The sequence below is a fragment of the Marmota flaviventris genome, chromosome 10, assembly GCF_047511675.1.
Source record: "Marmota flaviventris isolate mMarFla1 chromosome 10, mMarFla1.hap1, whole genome shotgun sequence".
In the NCBI taxonomy this organism is placed as follows: domain Eukaryota; kingdom Metazoa; phylum Chordata; class Mammalia; order Rodentia; family Sciuridae; genus Marmota; species Marmota flaviventris.
The window spans coordinates 122,164,057-122,184,810 of NC_092507.1; the positions used below are offsets into that span (position 1 = coordinate 122,164,057).

At 48.6% G+C, this 20,754-nt stretch overlaps 1 protein-coding gene across 1 annotated transcript; it reads right to left on the reverse strand.

Annotated features, from left to right (window-relative positions):
- Window positions 1-667: 667 nt before the first annotated feature.
- Cgn (cingulin) lies at window positions 668-20,314 on the reverse strand. The gene is made up of 20 exons (XM_027953873.2): window positions 19,457-20,314; window positions 17,886-17,986; window positions 17,709-17,775; window positions 17,500-17,598; window positions 15,148-15,275; window positions 12,427-12,559; window positions 11,752-11,964; window positions 11,182-11,330; window positions 10,799-10,931; window positions 7,217-7,426; window positions 6,819-7,025; window positions 6,302-6,559; window positions 5,265-5,435; window positions 4,253-4,414; window positions 3,261-3,350; window positions 2,710-2,793; window positions 2,500-2,618; window positions 2,098-2,206; window positions 1,281-1,444; window positions 668-1,175 (listed from the first exon to the last, which is right to left on the reverse strand). The coding sequence occupies exons 1-20, from the start codon at window positions 20,303-20,305 to the stop codon at window positions 1,034-1,036; spliced, it is 3,588 nt and encodes a 1,195-aa protein (XP_027809674.1). The 5' UTR covers window positions 20,306-20,314; the 3' UTR covers window positions 668-1,033.
- Between the last annotated feature and the right edge of the window lie 440 nt (window positions 20,315-20,754).

Here is a 20,754-nt window from a genome sequence, read left to right on the forward strand (position 1 = left end):
GGATCCCTTGGTTCCCCACTGAGGTTGGACATCCCTAGTCAGAGAAACCACAAGGAAGGCCACAGGAACTGAGACCTTTGCTTTTAAACTTGTACACACAGTTGTTAGGGTTCCCAGGTTCAACCACTTTCTAACCACCATAGTCACAGAGGAGGGAGACAAAGGAGGATGGAAACCCTGAGCAGAACCAGGCCTCCACCATCTTATTATGGCCCTACCAAAGTCCCTTACCCAGGGCTCACCAGTAGAGCAGCCAGTAGCTTTTGACCAGTCACTGAGGAAGCAGGGCAGGATGAGGGTCCCAGATGGGAAAAGGATGGTTTTTGGAGAGGTCTGAGTGTGCAGGTATAAAAGGCAAGAAGAGCATACTTATCTCCTCACCATGGCTAAGGCACTGAGAGGAAAGAAACAAGGTAAGAAGGGTGAAGATGGAAGGGGAGAGGCTGAAGGGTCCCCTGGACCCATTGGCTTGAAGACAAAAAAATATAGGAATTGGAAATGGATGGGACAACCACATGGGCCCCACAACTGTGCAAAGAGAAGCATTTGAGAAGTGGGTAGAGTCACGCCTGCGTGCTCATTACCCATAATGTTCCCCTCACCCTGCTCCAGAGTGGGAGAAAACTAGGTTGCAGAATAGCATAGGGTATTTCCCTGAGCCATAGGGCTAATGGCTAAAGAAACAAAGCTTCATACATGGCAATTTCTACCCTTTCCTTCCCTTCTCAGTCTCTCTCAGTCTGTATGCTGACTATCCTTCCACTATAGAGAGATGAAGGAGGAGTCAGCATCTAAGAGAAGGACTTTACAGGCCTAAAATATCCACTTCTCCAATGGAAAGGCCAAGTTCATCCATCAGCTCATTCTGATGTCTTTTTTTATCACCATCACTTGGACCCATCCCTGTCTTAGGTCTGAATAAGTGGGTCACCCACAGGAAAGATGAATCCAAGGCCGGCAGGGCAGAGCAGGGCAGAGCGGGGCTGGCTGGGGTAGGCCTTGAGCCTGTTTCTGGACCCTTGAAGACCACGAGTTAACAGGAGCTGGTTTGCAGGTTGCTCTCCGTAAGCAGTGATGCAATGGATGAGGGGTCGTAGACACCGTCAAATTCCTCATCTGAGCTCAGGCCCTCGTGTTTGAGGGTCGACTCAGCCGCTGAACGGGAAGTTTTGCGCCTGAGTCAGAAAGAATACCGGTAAGGAAGGGGACGAGGCTGAATCCCCCATTTTGGAGATTCTGTGCTGCCCCCATGGAGCTGGGAGCAGAAGGGCAGCTCATACCAGGCGTCTTTCTCCAGGGATTTGATCCGGGCCTGGAGCTGTTCATTGACCTCATGCTGTTCCTCCAGCTCACGCTGTGCTTTCTTCCTCAGGCCATCCAGTCGCTCAATCTCTTCTTCTGCTTCATCCACCTGCCTCTTCAGAGCCTTCACCCTCAGGCTTAACTGGACAGGATACCAAGTCCCACGTTAGAAAGGCACCTGCTACCATGGCCTAGAATCTCCTCTGTAACAATCTTTTTTTTTAGATACTGATGAACCTTTATTTTATTCATTTATTTATATGTAGTGCTAAGAATCGAACCCAGAGACTCCCACATGCTAAGCAAGTGCTCTACCACTGAGCCACAACTCCAGCCCCTAGAACAATCTTTTTTAAAATATATTTTTAGTTGTAGATGGACACAATACCTTTATTTATTTATTTTTATGTGGTGCTGAGGATTGAACCCAGTACCTTATATATAGGAGGCAAGCGCTCTACCACTGAGCCACAATCCCAGCCCCCCTGTAACAATCTTGACAAGGGATAATTGCCTCTGAAAAAGTGCAATCATAGGCAAATTCTCTAGCCTCAGAAGTTGCCCTGGGATTAAATGAATCAATGCATGCATAATACTTAGCAAGAGAAACCAGCATTCAATACATATGCTAACTATGACTGCTCTACTCTCTCCTTTCAATGTAATCTCTCTGTCCTTACACAAGGAAAGTTTAGGTTCGAAAACCTTACAGGAGATGGAGGCCCCCTTTATCCTTCAAGCAAACACATAACATATTTGCCCACGATGGTTTGGCCTCAGGGTCCATGTCCTTACCTGGTCTTTCTGGTCATTGACATGCTGCCGCTCATCATCAATTTGGATAGACAACTCTTTAACTCTCCTTTCCAGTTTCCGGTTGGTAGACTGCAGAACAGTCTTCTCCCTGGGAGAGGAAGGTAGAGGGGTATCTACAGCTATCACCATTTCTAAGAGAACCTTGCTTGGTTCTTTTCTTCCTCCAAGGACTTCTCTCCATCATGAGCCCCATCAACAGAACAAGGAGGGCTTAGGGAAGATCCAAAGAACTGGGGGAATAGAGGACACTGACATCTCAGAATTTCTGCAACTCCTTCTGCTCTGTGTCAGGAGAAAAGTTGGCCAGGCCTGAGGTGGAAGATGGGGGAGTCCCAGACAGAGGGAGGAAGGAAGGGGCAAGGAAGGACAGGCTCGTGTTACCTCTCTTCAGCTTGGAGCCGCTCCTGCAACATCTGATTTTGGGACTCAAGCTGAGAGAAACTGGCACTGGGCTTCTGGAAGCCTTCTAAGTTGGTCAATCGGGTCTTCAAGTCCTTGTTCTGAGGACAGGAAGCCCCCTGGGTCAGTCTATACTCCACTTGGTCATTCTACCCACCCCCAGGTCTATCTCCCAAACCCTCCCTCCTTTACCTGTCTCTCCAGGGAGATCTTGTCGCACTCCAAGTCCTGCCGAGCAGACCTCTCCTGCATGAGCTCTGCCCTCAGCTGATCCACCTGGGGGATGGGAGACAGGGACTAGCACTGGGGAGGGCAAAGAATGAGCCAGTAAGCTGAGCCAAGTAGGACAGAGCCCTGGTGGGGCACACCCCTGGAGGATGGCCTGTGAACCCCAAAATTCCCAAGCAACTAAGTCATCACAGTCTATCCCAATGAGAGGAGCCAGAGACTGAGGCAGAGCTTCGTTAGTCCCAGCAGGAACTAGCAGCCCTTCCTAACTGCAGCAGCCCTGAGTCAGGTCGGAATAGCCCAGGCCAGCAGGACTCTCCTCCACTCAAATTCCTGGCTTCCTTCCACTTGAGGAAACCTGCCGACTCCTCCTAAAGTAGAAGAGACCCTGAAGTAGACCTAGCCACACTCAAGCCTGCAGCCAGAAGTCTCCGGATCACAGAAGACGTAGGGTAGAATGGTTGCTGAGAAGGCCCAGAGGTCACATAGTCGGGAGCAGACACAGTGGGAATCACCTGGTCCCGGCCACGGTTCACGCGGTCTGACAGCAGCTCCACGGTGTTCTTCTCCTCGTCTAACTCGGCTTCCAGGCGAGAGGCTTTCTCCTAAGGCAGAAGGGCAAAAGGTCAGTTCTTCCCTGAATGCTGGACACGGAATGCCAAGCTCAGACCAGGGCCCTGTCAAACTCCAGCCTCCACTGCCTTCCCTTTGCCTATGCCCAGGAGCCTTTAGATCCTTGCCCCTGCCCAGAGCCATCGTGGACCTAGCGCCCTCTTCTGACCACACGTGGCATGGGCAGCAGACTGTGATCATGGCAGGAAGGCAAACCCCAGAATCCATTCCTCATGGGAGACCCCTTTTTCCCTTATGGGAAAACTGAGATAGAAACCCAAGTACCAAGGCCAACAGAGACTCAGAAACCAAAGCACCAGAGTACATATTGGGGGAGCAAATTTAAGCCAGGCAGGCTAAGAACACGGACTTGGGACTAGTCTGTCGGGTTTGAAGATCATACTGGGTCTCAGTATTCCTCATCTGTAAAACGGAGAAAGCGAGACTATCTAGCTCAGGGTTATCCTGAAAATGAAATGAGGCTTAAGTGCCTGGCACACGGCACAATGTATGTTTGCTGCGGCTGCTACTGCTGTTATTACTGTTCTCAAGTATAGCAGATTGAAGACCACTCTTCACCCTAAAGGGGGGATGCACTGCTCAGCTCCAGTCAACTGTGCTTTGCAAAACTCAGGTCTAGAAGCTCAGTGTTACATTTTTTAAAGAAGCCAGAAATCTAAATTCTTATATGACACCTATAAATTTCTAAGCATTGGAATTTAGTTGAAGACTGCTTAAAATCCTGCAGCCCAACAAAACCCATCCACTTGGGGTGCCAGTACAGAAAGAGGCTTAGAGTACCCTGGTTCCTTTCCCCACAGAAGGCCACCTGTGCCAGGGCCCAGAACCCCCTCCTTGCACTCTCCCCCAAAGGACAACCCCCCGAGGTCCTCACCTCAAGGTTTTTCAATTGCCTGATCCTGTCATCCTGGGAGCGTTTCTTGTTCTCTGCCTCTTGCTCCAGGCCCTGCAGCCGCTGGACCAGAAGTTCTTTATCCAGTAGCGCAGTATCCCGCTCAGCCTGGGAGGCCTGCAGGGCCTGCCGCAGCCTCTGGATCTGCCAAAGGGGAAGATGGAAGAGTTCAGTGTAACATGGAGGTGGGAACTGAGGGGTGAGATCAGTCTGCCCTTGAGGGAAGAAATCAGTGACATTCTTTTTATTTATTTTTTTAATATTTTTTAGTTGTAGATGGACACATATCTTTATTTATTTATTTTTATGTGGTGCTGAGGATCGAACCCAGGGCCTCCCCCATGCAAGGCAGGCGCTCTACCACTGAGCCAGAGCCCCAGCCCCTCAGTGACATTCTTTAGAATTGCCAGCACAACATGATGATAAAAAGCAGACTGAATTTTAGTTCATTTTCATTGTTGTTTCAAAATTCTGTATACAAATTAGAATCACTTGAGGTCTTTGAAGGTAGGGGTGTAGGGATGTGTGTGTGTGTGTGTGTGTGTGTGTGTATGTGTGTGTTTGTGTTACAGTCTAGGCTGGCCTCAAACTTCTGGGATCAAGGGATTTTCCTACCTCGCCTCCCAAGTAGCTGGATCTATAGGTAAATGCCATTGCACCTGGCAGCCTAAGGAGTTTTTAAAAATACTGATCCTGATTTAAGTAGTATGGGATACAGTTTGAGCATTGAGATTTTTAAAAATCTCCCCAGGTGACCAATGTGCAGCATAGCTTAAAAACCACTGCTCTTGAGACCATGCATTCCCTGCCGTCTGTACCTAGGACAGGAAACTCCCTCTACCATCCCCCACTTTCATGTGTCATTCATTGCAAGTGTTTACAGCTGAACCTCAGCCCCAGGAACCCAGGCCACAGGGTCATTTCAGAGGCGGTGACCTTCAAACCTAAGGACATCAGACCGACATTCCCATCCGCCTGCCATTCAGGCTCCCACCTCATCCTGGAGCCGGCTCAGCCCCCCAGAGGTCTTCTCAGCCTCACTGGCCCAGTCCTTCGCCTGGCGCTGGGCATCTGCCACTTCCCGGCGGGCCTTTTCCTTGTAGTCCTCCAACTGGGCCTGGAGCTGCTTCAGGGCTTGCTTGGAGTCATCCCCAATCTGTTCCAGCTAAAATGTACCAAAAAGAGTTTTCAGCCCTGCACCTTGTCAGGAGAGACTCTGTCCCCTCCCCAGGCCCCACTCACAAGACTCTGCCTAGAGCCTTGTCCCTGCCAAGGCGGCCCTCTCTTGCTCTTTCCAGGCCTAGGGCCCGAGCATGGAGAGTGGTTGTATACACAGGTTTGGGGTCTAAGCTCTGGCTCTACCACTAGTGACCAGTGGCATGGTACCTATCCTTTCTGGCTCTGTTCCTATCTATAAAATAGGATAACAATAGTACCTACATTGCAGAGTTGTCAGAGAATGATGCTAATTACACAAAGAACTTTCCTCAGTGTCTGAAACAAAGTGAACCTCCAGTGACCGCGTTTCAGCAAACCCAAGGTGACAATAATCGTAAGGTGTGACACTAAGAAAGAATCTGCCAACTGAACTGTAACATACCTATTCCAATTATAAGACGCAGTCCAATTTCAGAAAGGGTAAAACGTGTACTTTAGAACTGATACATGAGGTGTTGGTCTTGCATTGTAAAGCAAGGAATTGCGAGAAGAACCTTATCAGCAAAAAGCAATTCATTTCCCTGCCTCCCTCTCTCCTTTCCCTCCGTCAGTTTAAAACTCTATTCAGGAAGATTCTTGAGTTTGGATCTTATAGACTTCTAAAGCAGAATTCCAGGAAACAGCCCCCAGGAATGAAGACTATGAAGAGCAGGTTGTTGGGGGGCAGGAGAAAACAGAGGGGGAGCCAGCGACACCTGAGGTATCTCTGAAGCAGGCAGATGCCCCACATTCTGCCTCACCCCAGCCCACCCCTAGGCAAGCTTCTGTATCAGCTGGGCCTCTTTCTGAGGGCCCAGAACACCCAGGGCCCACCTCCTTGTTGAGTCGGTCCACAGTTCTGTCCAGCAAACGCTTTTGCTCCTCCAGTTCCGCCTTGCTCCTCCGCAGTACCTCCCGCTGCTTCCCCTCCTCCTCCAGGGCCCGGCTCAGGGCTTGCTGCTCCTGCCCCAGGCGGGCCAGCCCTCTCTGGGCCTCCTCCAGCCGGACCTCCAAAGCCCGCTTGGCTGCTACCAAGCTCCCCTCCTCCTCCTGAACTTCATTCAGAGCCTCCTGGAGCCGAAGTTTCTCCGCCTGGAAGAGGGGAGGGTGACGGGTTTGGGCTGGGAAGGGGCAGAGCTTGGGTTCAGGTCATCTGGATGTGGGCGCATGGGAGGGAGGGGAGGCAGGTGGTTATGAAAATGGTGGGCCATAAAAACTGGCTCCCCAGAACCGGCAAAGAGATCAAGACACAGAGAGCAGGCAAAGGGGGGAGATCAGAGGTGAAAATACCGGAGCCCGGCCTGAAACATTCCCAAAGTACCTGAGGGACAGGTCGGGAGGAGCCACTAACCTCCAGGCGCTGCACCCGGTCCCTGAGCCGCGCCTCCACCGCCTCCCCACCCTCGGCCAGGCCGTGGGCTTCCTTCAGCTGCTGCTCCAGACCCAGGATGCGCCTGCGGAATTCGTCGTTCTGCTCCTGGGTCTCCCGCAGCGTGGTCTCCGCGGCTGCCCGCCGCTGCCCCAGCACCGCGGTCTCGGCCTCCGCCGCCACCTTGGCCTGCGGGCAGGGGGAGCAGCGGCTCAGACCTCGCAGGGGACCCAGGAGCTCGGAGGCGGGGTCCCAGGCAGGGCGCCCTGGGAATCCCAGCCCTGCCCAGACGCGGTGGGTCCTCGGGTCCAGGGTCCCGCAGAGCAGGGCACTCTGCAGCCCCCGGCTCCACCTCCAAGCCCGGCGCCCACTGCCCTTGCCTTGGAAGCCTCTTCACAGTCCCGCGTCAGTTGCTGCAGGGTCTTCTGCAGCTGGACGTTCTGCTGTTCCAGCTCTGGGACTCGGTCGGCCTCGACCCTCAGGACCGCCAGCTGCTTCGCCAGCTCCTGGTCGTGGTGCCGCCCAGCCGCCTCCTGGTTCTGCCGCTGCGCTCGCAGCTCCTGGAGCTCATCCTGGGCCCAGCGAAGCTCCTGGAAGGGAAGGGCATTTCTGAAGGAACGAAGAGCCAGACTAAGGTTCTAGAAGATGGAAAAATAGAGAAACTCTCGCACATTTTACAGGAAAGAATATTAAAAAAAAAAAAAAAAAAAACAATGATGTGGCCACTTTGGAAAGCAGTTAGGCAGTTTTGCAAAAAGTTGAATACCCTCAGGTGCAGTAGCACAGGCCTGTGATCTCAGCTCCTCGGGAGGCTGAGGCAGGAGGATCACAAATTCAAGGCCAGCGTGGGCAACTTATTGAGACTCTGTTTCACAATAAAAGAAAAGGAATGGGGATGTAGCTCAGTGGTAGAGCACCTCCCTCGCACGAATAAGGCCTTGGGTTCAACCCCTAGTACCACAAAAAAAAAAAAAACACACACTGACTATAAGGCCCAGAAACCCCACTCTTCAGTATATACCCCCAAAGAACTGAAAAATGTATAGTTTGCATAAAAGCTGGTACATGATGTTCATAGCAGCATGAGTCATTATACACACGTCAAACAGAAACGACCCAAGTGTCCATCAGTTGATCAATGGACAAAATATGGCATATTCCTAGAGTAGAATCTTCTTCGTCCATAAAAACGGGATGAAGACATTTGCTACCACATGGAAGAATTTTGAAAACATGTCAGTGAAAGAAACAAAAGGCCACATGTTGTAGGATTGTGCTTATATGAAATAACCAGAATAGGCAAAACCAGACGGACAGCGGCTCGGTGGTGGCCAGGGGGTGGAGAGAATGACTACTAAGGAACAGAGGGCCTTGTGTTGTACCTAGACAGTGGTGGCGGTCTCACAACTCTGTGATCACAGTAAAAGTCACTGTACACTTTAAAAGGAGGAACTTCACGGTATGTAAAATATAACTCCATTTAAAAAATTATGCAGGGGGAGAGTGGGTTAGCTGATGGACAAAACAAGATTGGTCATCTATAAAATAGTGAAAACCAAAAATGTTATGCTATAAATATTAGGACATCTCTAATTTCTTTTTAAAGGAAGATTAAAATATGAATTCTTTAGCTATTAGTTACTCATACAATTAAAAAATAACCATAATTAGGCTGAAGGACCACGTAACGTGGTGAATCTTCAAGGTAAGACACTAATAGGACTAATTATGAAGAAAAACAGCACACTGAAAGTTCTGTTAGACTTGTTTAGTCTGTTTTCCCAATGTATGTTTTGTTTATTTACTAAATATTTGATAAAATACACTTACTATATGAGATAAATTAAACACTAGTTATTGCTTTTTCGGTTTTACCCAAATAAAAAATTGACTAAGATTGTTGAGAGGTGGCCAGGCATGGCGGTCACACTTGTAATTCCAGCAACTTGGGAGGCTAAGACAGGAGGATCTCAAGTTCAAGGCCAGCCTCAGCAACTTAATGAGACCCTGTCTCAAAATAAAAAAATTAAAAGTGCTGGGGATGTGGATTAGTGGTGAAGTACCCCCAGGTTCAATCCCTGATATAAAGAAAGAAAAAAAAAGACTGTTGAGAAAACTGTCCAGGTTCACTGTCAGCTAATGTAGTGAAGAGATTTCAGACTATCCTTGATAGTTGTTAACTTCAAAACAAGTAATAAGTATTTAAGAGTATTTCTAACTTCACCATTCTTTGGGAAGCTTTTGTGAGAAAAAAATAAAATTTCTCTTCTTTTTGTTACTAGAGAGTGAACCCAGGGGCTTTCTACCTCTAACTACACCCACAGCCCTTTTTATTTTTTTATTTTGAGACAAGGTCTCCCTAACTTTCCAGGCTGGCAATTACGTAAGTAAACTTACTTAATTTTTAAATTGCTTGCTTACTTAAATCCTCCTGCCTCAGCCTCCTGAGTACCAGGATTACAGGTGCGCACCACCACACCCAGCTACCTGGGAAAACAATTTTAAATTACATAACCGACATAATACTCATCAAGGTATTTTTGGCTAACATTTTTTATGGATTCTATTTTTTGGGGGTGGTACTAGGGATTGGATCTAGGGGAGCACCCTGCCATTAAATCACATCTCACATCCTAGCCTGTTCTATCTTTTATTTTCAGATAGGATCTGGTAAGTTGCTGAGGCTGGCCTCAAACTTGTGACCCTCCTGCCTCAGCCTCCTAAGTCACTTAGTTTGCAGGCATGTGCTGCCATGCCCAACTAGCATTTTTTTTTAATGTTTTTCTCCACCAAATATTTTGCATAATCTTAGGTTCTTATTCTTGCAAAATAATAATTTATAGCAATTTCTTTCTTCATTTAAAAATATAGTTGTTTTAATTCCACCTAGGCAGTTTTTTAGTAGAGTTGTAATAAACAAGCATGGATTAACTAATACTTGTTAACTGAGCATCTACTACATATCCAGGACTGTGGATCAATGAAGCACAAGAGCTAAAAGAATCTTTAGGAGGCCATAAATGGAAGAAAGTATTTTCTTTTTTTTTTTTAATATCTATTTTTTAGTTTTTGGCGGACACAACATCTTTGTTTGTATGTGGTGCTGAGGATCGAACCCGGGCCGCTCGCATGCCAGGCGAGCGCGCTACCGCTTGAGCCACATCCCCAGCCCAGAAGAAAGTATTTTCATTAATTATAGGAAACTAAGTTATCTAAGTCATCCAAAAATAATTATTGCCTCCTTATAAATGAAACACCAAGAATATGAAGAAATTATTTGTGTTCACTTCAGTTTTATGACCTTATTATTTGTGACTCTTCTATGAAATATTATCCATGCATGATTAAAAAAAAAAAGGATTAACTTTAAAAAAATAAAGGACAAAGAGGAAACTTTACCATGAACTTTAAGTGTTACTGCCTCACCAGCAAGGCTGTGCCTTGGAGACTGGAGAGATGGAGACCTTGAACACCAGTACCCCTTAGCTCCCCACGACCTGACTGTGTACTCTCTGAACAGCCTTCAGATTACAATTTGGCTTCCCCTGTAGGTCAGCTGCCCACGCCAATGAACGCACTCAGTCATGCGATGATATTTCTCATTAGGAATTAATAAACGGCCTTCTAACTGTAAACATTTGTTTCATCACGTAGTTAATGAATCCCCCCTGAAGGACAGCGGCTTTTGCTATGCTGACCAAATCACGTTTCTGAGCCTGTAAAAAGGACCCTGGAGTTTTCCAAATCCACCTGAATGCTGCTGACCATGAAGTCTCTTGGGGGGCAGCCAGCAGCCTCTGGCTACACCCCGACCTGGCTGCTGCGAGCCCTTTCTCTACACAGTGAGGACACAATCTGGCAGGAGGAGGCCTGAAGACAAGCACAGGAGAGGGAGCCCTGCAGGAAGTCCTGTGGATAGCCGAGGTGTCCAACGGCTGTTCTGCACCCCAGCTCCCACGTACCTTCTTGAGCTCCTCAAGTTGGAGATTATCTCTGGTACTGGCTCGAGCATGCTCCACTTCCCTCTGCAAGACCTCCACCTTCTCCCCAAGCTCCTCTTCCATCTCCTCCTTCTCCATCCGCAGCTGCAGGAGTCTGAGCCCAGCCAAGGTAAAATAAAGGGGAAAGGGAACAGGGTCAGACCTCACGTCTGGGAGAGGTGTGTTGGACAGTGGAACCCCCTTCCTGGAGGCCACTACACCGAGTACCCACTCTCGAGAGAGAGGAAGGTGGACATGGTGGACATGCATTTGGGAGATGGCAGAGTCAAGTGCAGCCCGGGGAGAAAGGCAGTGGGGACAAGAGTCACAGAAAAGTATTCCTGGAACAAGTGCAAGGTTCTCACTCCTGCTTGGTGGCTCTAAGCTCCTCCTTGTTCTTCTGGAACATGCTCTGCCAGTGTTCGGTCTCCTCTGAGGTCTCCTCCAGTTCCCTCTGCAGACCCCGTACCAGGGCTGACATCTTCTGCCTCTCGGCCTCCAACACTGCGTGGTCCTAGGTAAGGGGAAAGGTGGGTGCCAGGAGGCTTACTTCAAGGCAAAATGCAGTGTAGAGGGGGAAGCTGAGACCCAGAGGGCACCAAGCCAGCTGCACCCCAACATCCCGGTGGTACCTAGCACAATGCTAGCAGAAGGTTCTCTCCCCCCAGGTCACCTCCTCTTCTCTGTCATCTACAGGAAGCCTCCCCCATTACTTCCCGGCGGCCCTCTGGCCACACATCCTCACGGTGAGTCAGACCTGCTCCCCCTCCCCATGTCTCTATAGGTTTCCTGGCCCGGGTTCTGACCACATCTCACACATGTCCTTTAGGGAGAGGCCCTGTTTAAACCATGAAGAGTCCAAAAATGCAAGACCCCCCAAACAGACCCACTCCCGGGCAGTGTCCTGCCTCCCAGCCCCTGCCCTGGTCACGTGCCTGGGTGGCATCTTGCATGCTCCTGCGAAGCTGCTCCGTGTCTCGCTGGTACTGCTGGCGGACCTGCTCCACCTCCTGGTCACGGGAGGCCACCTCTTCCTTCAGGGCCCCCTTCAGGGCCGTCAGCTCCCGTTCCCGCAGCCTCAGCTGCTCCTCTACCCGCTGTTTCCCCTCTAAGACCTCTTCCAGAAGCTCCCGGGTCTCTAACAATTCCTGGGGAAAGGGAAGAGAAGAGCACAGGGGTGACATGTTAGGATCCTCTGTTTACGAATTCATTCATTCAGTCAAGAGGCATTTATTGAGGGCTGTGGCTCAGCGGTAGAGCACTTGCCTAGCAAATGTGAGGCCCTGGGTTCCATCCTCAGCACCACACAAAAATAAATAAGTAAAGGTATTGTGTCCATCTACGACTTAAAAATATTAAAAAAAAAAAAAAAAACATTTATTGAGCACCTTGTACTAGATATGTACCCAGGTTTTCCCTGCCCACCAAGATGCCTCGTTAGGATAAAGGGAACCTGTTGGCCAATCCCACCTCTGAGTCTGCCTGCACGCACACTCAGGAGTACCTGAAACAAGCCATCTACTCCGTACTTTGGGAAAACCATGAATGGGCAGACTTGAGCCTGCTCCAGGTAAGAGGAACCACACTGGGCACATACTCCCACTCCCTACCTTCAGCAGCACCTCCTTGGCAGGTTCAGAACCCTGACCCTCCTTCAGCTTGTTCTGCAGCTCCATCACCTGGGTCTCCAGTCCGTGCCGTAACCTGTCACCCTGGTCCAGGAGCAGCTTCATGTTCTGGAGCCTAATAATAGATGACACCATTGAACACCAGGTGTCAGGCAGTTTTCTAAATACTGCATATTCATTCATTCATTCACCCACCCCCCTTTTTTAAATATTTATTTTTCAGTTGTACAAAATACCTTTATTTTGTTCATTTATTTTTATGTAGCTCTGAGGATCAAACCCAGGGCCTCGCACGTCCTAGGCGAGCACTCTACCGCTGAGCCACAACCCCAGCCCCTTAAACCCCCTTTAAGTATGTATTCAAATCTTTTGTTTGTTTGGGTTCTATTTTGTTTTATTTATTTACTTATTTTTGACACTGGGGATTGAACTCGGGGGCACTCGACCACTGGGCCACATCCACAGCCCTATTTAGTATTTTATTTACAGACAGGGTCTCACTGAGTTGCTTAGTGCCTCCCCTTTGTTGCTGAGGCTGGCTTTGAACTTGCGATCCTCCTGTCTCGGCCTCCTGAGCCACTAGGACTATAGGCGTGCGCCACCGCGCCCAGCATCTATTTTGTTTTTTTCAGTGCTGGGGATTGAACCCAGGAGTGCCCTACCACTGAGCTGTATCCCCAACCCTTTTATTTTTTCCCACTTTTTTAAATTGGCGCATTATAGTACACATAATGGGTTTTATTGTTACATATTCATACTTGCACATAATTTAACAATGTATTTTGGCCAGTATCACTCCCCAGTGGTTCCCCATTCCCTCCCTGCCTCCCTCCCCCTGGTCCCCTTCACTTTTCTTTTCCTTTTTCCTCTTTAGCTCTCACATATGAAAGAAAACATATGGCCCTCGACTTTCTGAGTTTGGCTTATTGGGTTTATCATAATGTTCTCAAGTTCCACCATTTTTCTGAGAATGACATAATCTCATCTTTCTTTATGGCTAAATAGAACTCCACTGAGTATGTATACCACATTTTTCTTTATTCATTCATCCACTTAAGGACATCTAGGCCAGTTCCATAGTTTGGCTATTGTGAATTATGCTGCAATAAACACAGGTCTGCACATACCATTACAGTATGACTAATTCTTCAAGACAAATACCAAGGAGCGGGAGAGCTGGGTCATATGGTGATTCCATCCGGGTCTTGAGGAACCTCCTACTGATTTCTATATTGGTTGTCTAATTTACAGTCCCAACAATAGTGTAAAAGTGTTCCTTTTTCTACACATTCTCTCTAGCATTTTATTATTGTTTATATTCCTTACTTTTTTTTTTTTTTTCTTCTTTTGGTACCAGGGATGCAGGGGCACTTAACCACTGAGCTACATCCCAGCCCTCTTTATCTTTTATTTTGAGATGGGGTCTCACCAAGTTGCTAAGACTGGCCTCAAACGTGTAATCCTCATGCCTCAGCCTCCTTAGTTGCAGGGATTACAGGCATGCACCACCCCACCTGGCTACTGTTTCTATTCTTTTTTTTTTTTTTAATATTTATTTTTTAGTTGTAGTTGGACACAATACCTTTATTTTTATGTGGTGCTGAGGATCAAACCCAGGGCCTCACACATACCAGGCGAGCACTCTACCACTGAGCCACAACCCCAGCCCTGTTTGTATTCTTGACGGCTGCCCAACTAACTGGAGTGAGATGAAATCTCAGCGAAATTTTGCTTTTCATTTCCCTAACTGCTAACAACGTTGAACTTTTTTCATATATTTATTGGCCTTTTGCATTTCTTCCTTTGAGCAGTGTCTGTTTACTTCATCTGCTCATTTACTAATTGGGTTATTTGTTTTTTTGAGTTCTTTATATATTCTGGATATTAATCTTCTGTCAGGAGAATAGCTGGCAAAGGTTTTCTCCCATTCTGCAGGTTCTCTCTTCACATTCTTTTTTTTTTTTTAATTTTATCTTATATGGTGCTGAGGATAGAACCCAGGGCCTCACGCGTGGGAGGCGGACACTCTACCACTGAGCTACATTCTTAATTCCTTTGCTGTGTATATTCCCACCCCTTTTTATTTATTTCGAGACAGGGTGTCCTAAGTTATCCAGATTGACCTCAAAACTGCAATTCTCTTGCCCAGCCCCCCAGGTAGCTGGGATTATAGGTGTGGGCCACCACGGCTGGTTCCCTGTTCAAGTCTTAACCAAGGCTCTCCTGACCTCCTTACTCCATACTGCAGTCTGCCCCCCGAACACCTGACCTTCCTGATCTGCTGAGCCTGCTCTACTCACCATCTTCTCCTGTGTTACCAATTTAGTTCCAGACGATGCTGGTTTCCTGTTGGTTCCCTTTCTCGAGAAACTAAGCTTCTGGAGAAGAGGGTGCTTCTCTGCATCGCTCACTGACATACCCCGGGAGCTAAGACAGTGCCTGTCCTGCAACGTCGCTGGGAGAACACCTGAATCAACCCCGTGAGGCAGGCACGACAGGGAAGCTCAGTTTGCAGATCAAGCACCTAAGGCACAGAGGCCACCAGGTGGCCTGAGTCCGAGTCCACACTAACTCCATTACGAGAGAAAGTGAAGAGAAGGTCCTGGGTGAACCGCCCCCCTTCAGCTTCTGAAGACCCCCTCTGTTCCCTGGGACCTGGGAGGGGGGCCTCTAACGCCCCCCACGTGCCATCGCCGCACTCACTCCTTGGTGCTCTGCTGGGCGTCCCCCTTCTTCCTCTCCAGCAGGTCCTGCAGCCGGTCACACTCCTCCGCCTTCTCCTCCAGCTGCCGCTCCAGTCGAACCCGGGACGGCTCCAGCTTCTGTCGCTTCTGGGAAAGGGATGAAGACTCTCAGAAAGACCCAGAACGATGGGAACGACTATCATGCACCGGACACTCACTGCACGACAGGCACGGAACCAGGGGCCCTTCCGCGTCACCTGCACTGAGTTCTCATGACAAGCCTGGGGACCAGGGACGGTGTAGAACACATCCAGAGATTGTGATGCTCTGTTCAAAACGTGAAGCCTGATTCTGCTCCCCTTGAGGATGGGCTGCGTTTAGTGGCTCCCTTCTTGTGAATAGGAAAATGAGGAAGTGGTGTGTAAGTTTGAGATTGGGTCATAAAAAGGCATGGGGGCTTCCTCCTTGGATCACTCATTCTGAGGGAAGGTGGCTGCCATATTGTGAGAGCACCCAAGCAATTTTATAAAGCCATAGAGCCAAAAATTGAGGCCCCAACCCACAGCCATTTGAGAAAGTCATTTTAGAAGCGGATCCTTCAGCCTTACTCAAGTCTGCTAATGACAACGGCCACAGTTAAAAGCTCCACTGGGAGACCCCGAGTGAGAATGACTCAGTCCAGCAGGTCCGAGATTTTTGGTCATCAGACCCTGAGAAATTCTTGTTTTAAGCTGTTAAGTCTGAGGATAATTTGTTATAAGGCAACAAATAACTAAATGATAAATAATAGTACTATTATTATTCCCATTTTACATTTAAGGAAACAGAGGCTTAGAGCACATAAAGAATTCATCCAAGAGGCTGAGGGGATGGCTCAGTGGTTGAATGCATCCCTGGGTTCAATCCCCAACCCCACAAAAAGGAAAAAAAAGGACTGGTCCAAGGTCAGTTTCAACAAGACAATGGTACCAAAATCAGAACCGATTGACTTCGACGCTACAGTCCACTGCGTTGCTTTCTAGAAAACAAGGAGATCACAGTCCAACACTCACTGAGCACAAACAAGGCAATACTGTGAAAGACGGAAGCAGTATTATAAAAAGGGACAGAAACGGAAACCTGGATGCAGTGGCACATGCCTGTAATCCTAGCTACCGAGGAGGCTGAGATGGGAGGATCTCGAGTTCCAGGCTATCCTAATCCTAGGCAACTTAAGTGAGGTCCTAGGCAACTTAGAGAGACCCTGTCTCAAAATAAGAAACAACAAGGGCTGGGATGTGGCTCAGTGGTTAAGCACCCCTTGGTTAAATCCCCACAAAAAAAATTTTTTAAAAAAATTTTAAATGTAGCTCAGAGGTAGACCACCTCTGGGTTCAATCTTTTTTTTTTTTTTTTTTTTTTTAAAGAGAGAGAGGAGGGCGGGAATTTTTTAATATTTATTTTTAGTTTTTGGTGGACACAACATCTTTATTTTATTTTTATGTGGTGCTGAGGATCGAACCCAGTGTCCCACGCATGCCAGGCAAGTGCATTACCGCTTGAGCCACATCCCCAGCCCCTGGGTTCAATCTTTAGTACTACAAAATTAAAAAGGATACATAGTTTTTTAGAATGAGACTTGAATTTTTTGTTTCTTCTCTGCAACTTACTATCACAGATCACAGATAACTTACTTAACCTCTCTGATCTTAAGTTTTCTCATCAGAAAAGGGTCTAGATGGGCTGGAACTATGGCTCAGTGGTAAAGTGCTTGCCTCAGAAAGGCTTTCTTTAATTAACTTTGCAAGGTTTCTATGATGACTATATATTACCCAGGGCAGCACCTGCTACAAAAATTGTACTCAAAAGCTGGGCATGGGGGTGCATGCCTGTAATCCCAGCAACTCTGGAGGCTGAGGCAGGAGGATCTCTAGTTTGAGACCAGCTTCAGCAAGTTAGTGAGGCCTTGTCTCAAAATAAAAAGGGATGGAGATGTATCTCAGTGGTAAAGAGCCACTGGCTTCAATTCTTAGTATAAAAAAAAATATATGTTCAATCAGTGACAGCTACTAGTATGGCCGTCATTATTACATGATGAAAAGAACAGAGGCGAAGAATTTTAGTGATTTTTTTCAAGCTATATACAGCCAGTAAATAGCAGAGCCAGGATGATAACTCCCAAAGAAAATGCAATGGGAAGTAGTTGGATCCTAATGTACTCGGCCTCCTGAGTCCAGGGAACCCAAGAGTCCTTGCTGGTTCTAGTGCACACTCTTGTGTCGCCTCACGGGACACCTGAGCGCTCATCTCACTCTTCAAGAGCCGCCCAGTCCACCTTCAGGCCCCGGCTGGCTTTCCCCCTGCCTCCCTCTGCGTCTCCAACCCCCCTCACCTTCACCTCTTCCTCCAGTTTTTTCTGCAGCTCCTCCACTTTCCGGGTGACTTCACTCTGCCCTGCTATGGTCTTAGTCGAATCAGGAGGAACCATGTGCTGGAGGTAAGCAAGGAGGAGAGGGCGGAGTTGATCCAGACCCCGATCCCTGGAAACCTCCCAGCCCTCACCCGGACCCTTGCTCCCGCCTGAGGAAGGCCACTCACCGCCAGAGGCGCCATCTGCTCCAGAACCAAACTAACCTTCCTCCTAACAGAGGCTTCACTCTCTGAGCTTCTGGAAGGCAAAGGGATAGAAGCAAGGGTGAGCAGAGGAAAGAGGGAATGAAGAAGGAGAAGGGAAAAGAAGGGAAGGGTATGTCTCCGGTGTCGGTGGGCCCTGCCTACCCCTCCTTGAGGATGCCATAGATGGTGGCCTTCACGTGGTCTACACTCCCTGGTGGGGCCGTCTCCTGCTGGTCTCGGAGAAGGTCCGGAGTCGATTTGAACTGAAAAAAGAGAGAGAGAGAGAGAGAGAGAGAAGAAAAAAAATAGGAAGATTAGGCCAGAGGTGTGTATGGAGCCACCATGAAGTGGAGGGGGCAGCTTCAAGCATGATAAGGCCGAGCAATAGACCAGGGGGAAGTGCAGGCAGGACACCCCCCAACACACACACACTGTCATTACATTGTTATTTCCTCAGTAAGCAGATCTCAACAAGCCACGAGCTATGTCACCAGTAATTTGTCACTAGCGGTGGTTGATGTATTAGAGCTTCTGAATGATTTACTTTTAGAGTGAACATAACTTTGTCTCAAAGTAAAGTTGTTCCCCCACTTCCTTAATTTTTTTTTTTTTTTTTTTTTTTGGTACCAGGGATTGAACCCACGGGCACTTAACCACCAAGCCACATCCCCAGCCCTTTTTTATATTTTATTAGAGACAGGATCTCACTGCGTTGCTTAGGGCCTCTCGAAGTTGCTGAGGCTGGGCTTGAACTCACGATCCTTACCTCAGTCTCCTCAGCTGCTGGGATTACAGGTGTACGCCACCCTGCCCGGCTCGGCATTACATTCTTTTTTTTTTTTTTTTTTAACATTTTTTGAGTTGTCGATGGACCTTTATTTCATTTATTTGTATGCTGTGCTGAGAATTGAACCCAGTGCCGCACACATGTGAGGCAAGTGCCCTGTCACTGAGCTACATCCCCAGTCCTCGGCATAACATTCTTGATAAAGAAAGAAGGTGTGGAATTTTGGCAAGAGCACCAGGGAACTGCTCATATTCTCCAGGTCGGTCTTATGAAAACTGTAGACCTAGCCAATCAGTATTTGCAGGTGACTGAGGCCTGGTTAATGGCTGGGGCAATGACAAGTAACTCTCCATGCTTGTGAATAGTGATTTCTTTACTTTTTTCTTTAGCAGTACTCGGAATTGAACCAAGGGGTGCTCTGCCACTAAGCTGCATCCCCAGTCCTTTATTTTCTTATTTTGAGACAGGCTATGGCTAAGATATTGAAGATCTCGCTAAGTTGCCCAACCTGGCGTCAAATCTGTGATCCTCCTGCCCAGGATCTGGGATTACAAGTGTGTGCACTATGGCCAGGCACAGTGGCGCACGCCTGTAATCCAAGAGGCTCAAGAGGCTGAGGCAGGGGGATCATGAGTTCAAAGTCAGCCTCAGCAACTCAGCAAGACCCTGTCTCTAAATAAAAAGGGGCTGGGGATATGGCTCAATGGTCAAGCACCCCTGAATTCAATCCCTGGTACAAAAATAAAAAAACAGTGTGCACACATGCCTGGCTTGTGAATAGTGGTTTCAGAGTTAGTTCCACTTTCTTTAGAATTCTGCCCATAGAATTACCTCATATTTGTGAATATCACCCACTCGGGATGGAGAGCATAGGACGAGTCCTGGGGCTGGTGAGCCAGGGTGTGTGAGAGGGAGCGGGCAGAGGTGGGGAGGGACTGAGTCTGACCTGCAGCATGGTGGGATCCCGTGATTTCTCCTGTGGCTCCTCAAAACTCTGAATGACCCAGTCCTGAGCCGGATGGGGATGGCTAAGGCCCCGCACAGGGCTCGGGCTCTGGGAGGGCTGTTTCAGGCTGCCCACATGATTGTCATACTTTGCGCTAGGAGTCCAGTGGTCGGGGGACTGGCGCTCCCGTTCCTCCAGGGGGTCCTGTGGGAGCCGGCTGTCCAGGCTCTGGCTCCGTTTGCGCTGTTCATGGGGCAGTGTCCGAGTACGACGGCCCGTGCGTCCCCGGGTTTGGCCCCCAACTTGACTGTCAAATTTGTTGATGAGGGAGTCCACTGAAGACAAGGGAGCAGTGTCAATGGTGCTGTCTGGGGAAGTCTCTTTGGGTGCCAATTCCAGCAAGCTGCTGCTCCTGTTGCTCGAGTCCATAGGGATAGGGCCTGCCAGGGAGGCCTGGGACTGGGATCGGGGTAGTCTTCCATTCCAGTAGGACCCAGGCTCCTCATCAGACGTGCTGCCCTGCGAGGAGGCGGGAAACCCCTTCACCTGGGGGTAGGGGTTCTCAGGGAGTTCCGAATCAGAGCTCAGAGTTCCTGGGGCCCCTTGGTTGTCGGACCCCTTGATCTGGACCCCGAAGGAGTCACTTCCTTTCTCTCCACTGTTAAGCACCACAAAGGGCTGCCCAGCAATGCCCTGCACGCGCACGGCAACCCCGTAGGTATTGGCTCTTGCATCCTTAGTAGGGCGTCGCACTCCACGACGAATGGTGTCCATCTCTGCACCCCCCTCTGGCTCTGTGATAAAGCGGATCTGGACTCCATGGTCTACAGGGCCCCGAGGCTCAGCCATGGCAGATGCCTGCTCATGGGTAGGAGGGATCCTAGAAAATGAAGAAAAGAGTTTTAGCTGAATAACTTGCAACAGAAACCCAAACACCTCCACCTGCCCACCTTTAAGGAAACTGGTTGCCTTATCAGTTCCTTGTATACACCACAGTGGTTCTCATACTTTATCTGAGCAGCAGAAACATTGGAATGTGGGTCCCCACCCCCAGTTTCTGATTCAGTAGGTCTGGGGTGAGACTTGAGAATGTGCATTTCTAACTAAATTCTCCCTGGTGATGGCTGATACTATCTGGTACTATCTGCTGTTCCAGATAGCACACTTTGAAATTCACTGACCTAGAAGAATCTGTTTCCTCTGATACAGCCCTGGGGAGCCTGGCTTTGTCAAGAGTTTAAAGATTTTGCTTGATTTTCAAACATACTGTGCACATGTAACACTAAGTGCCTCCGTCC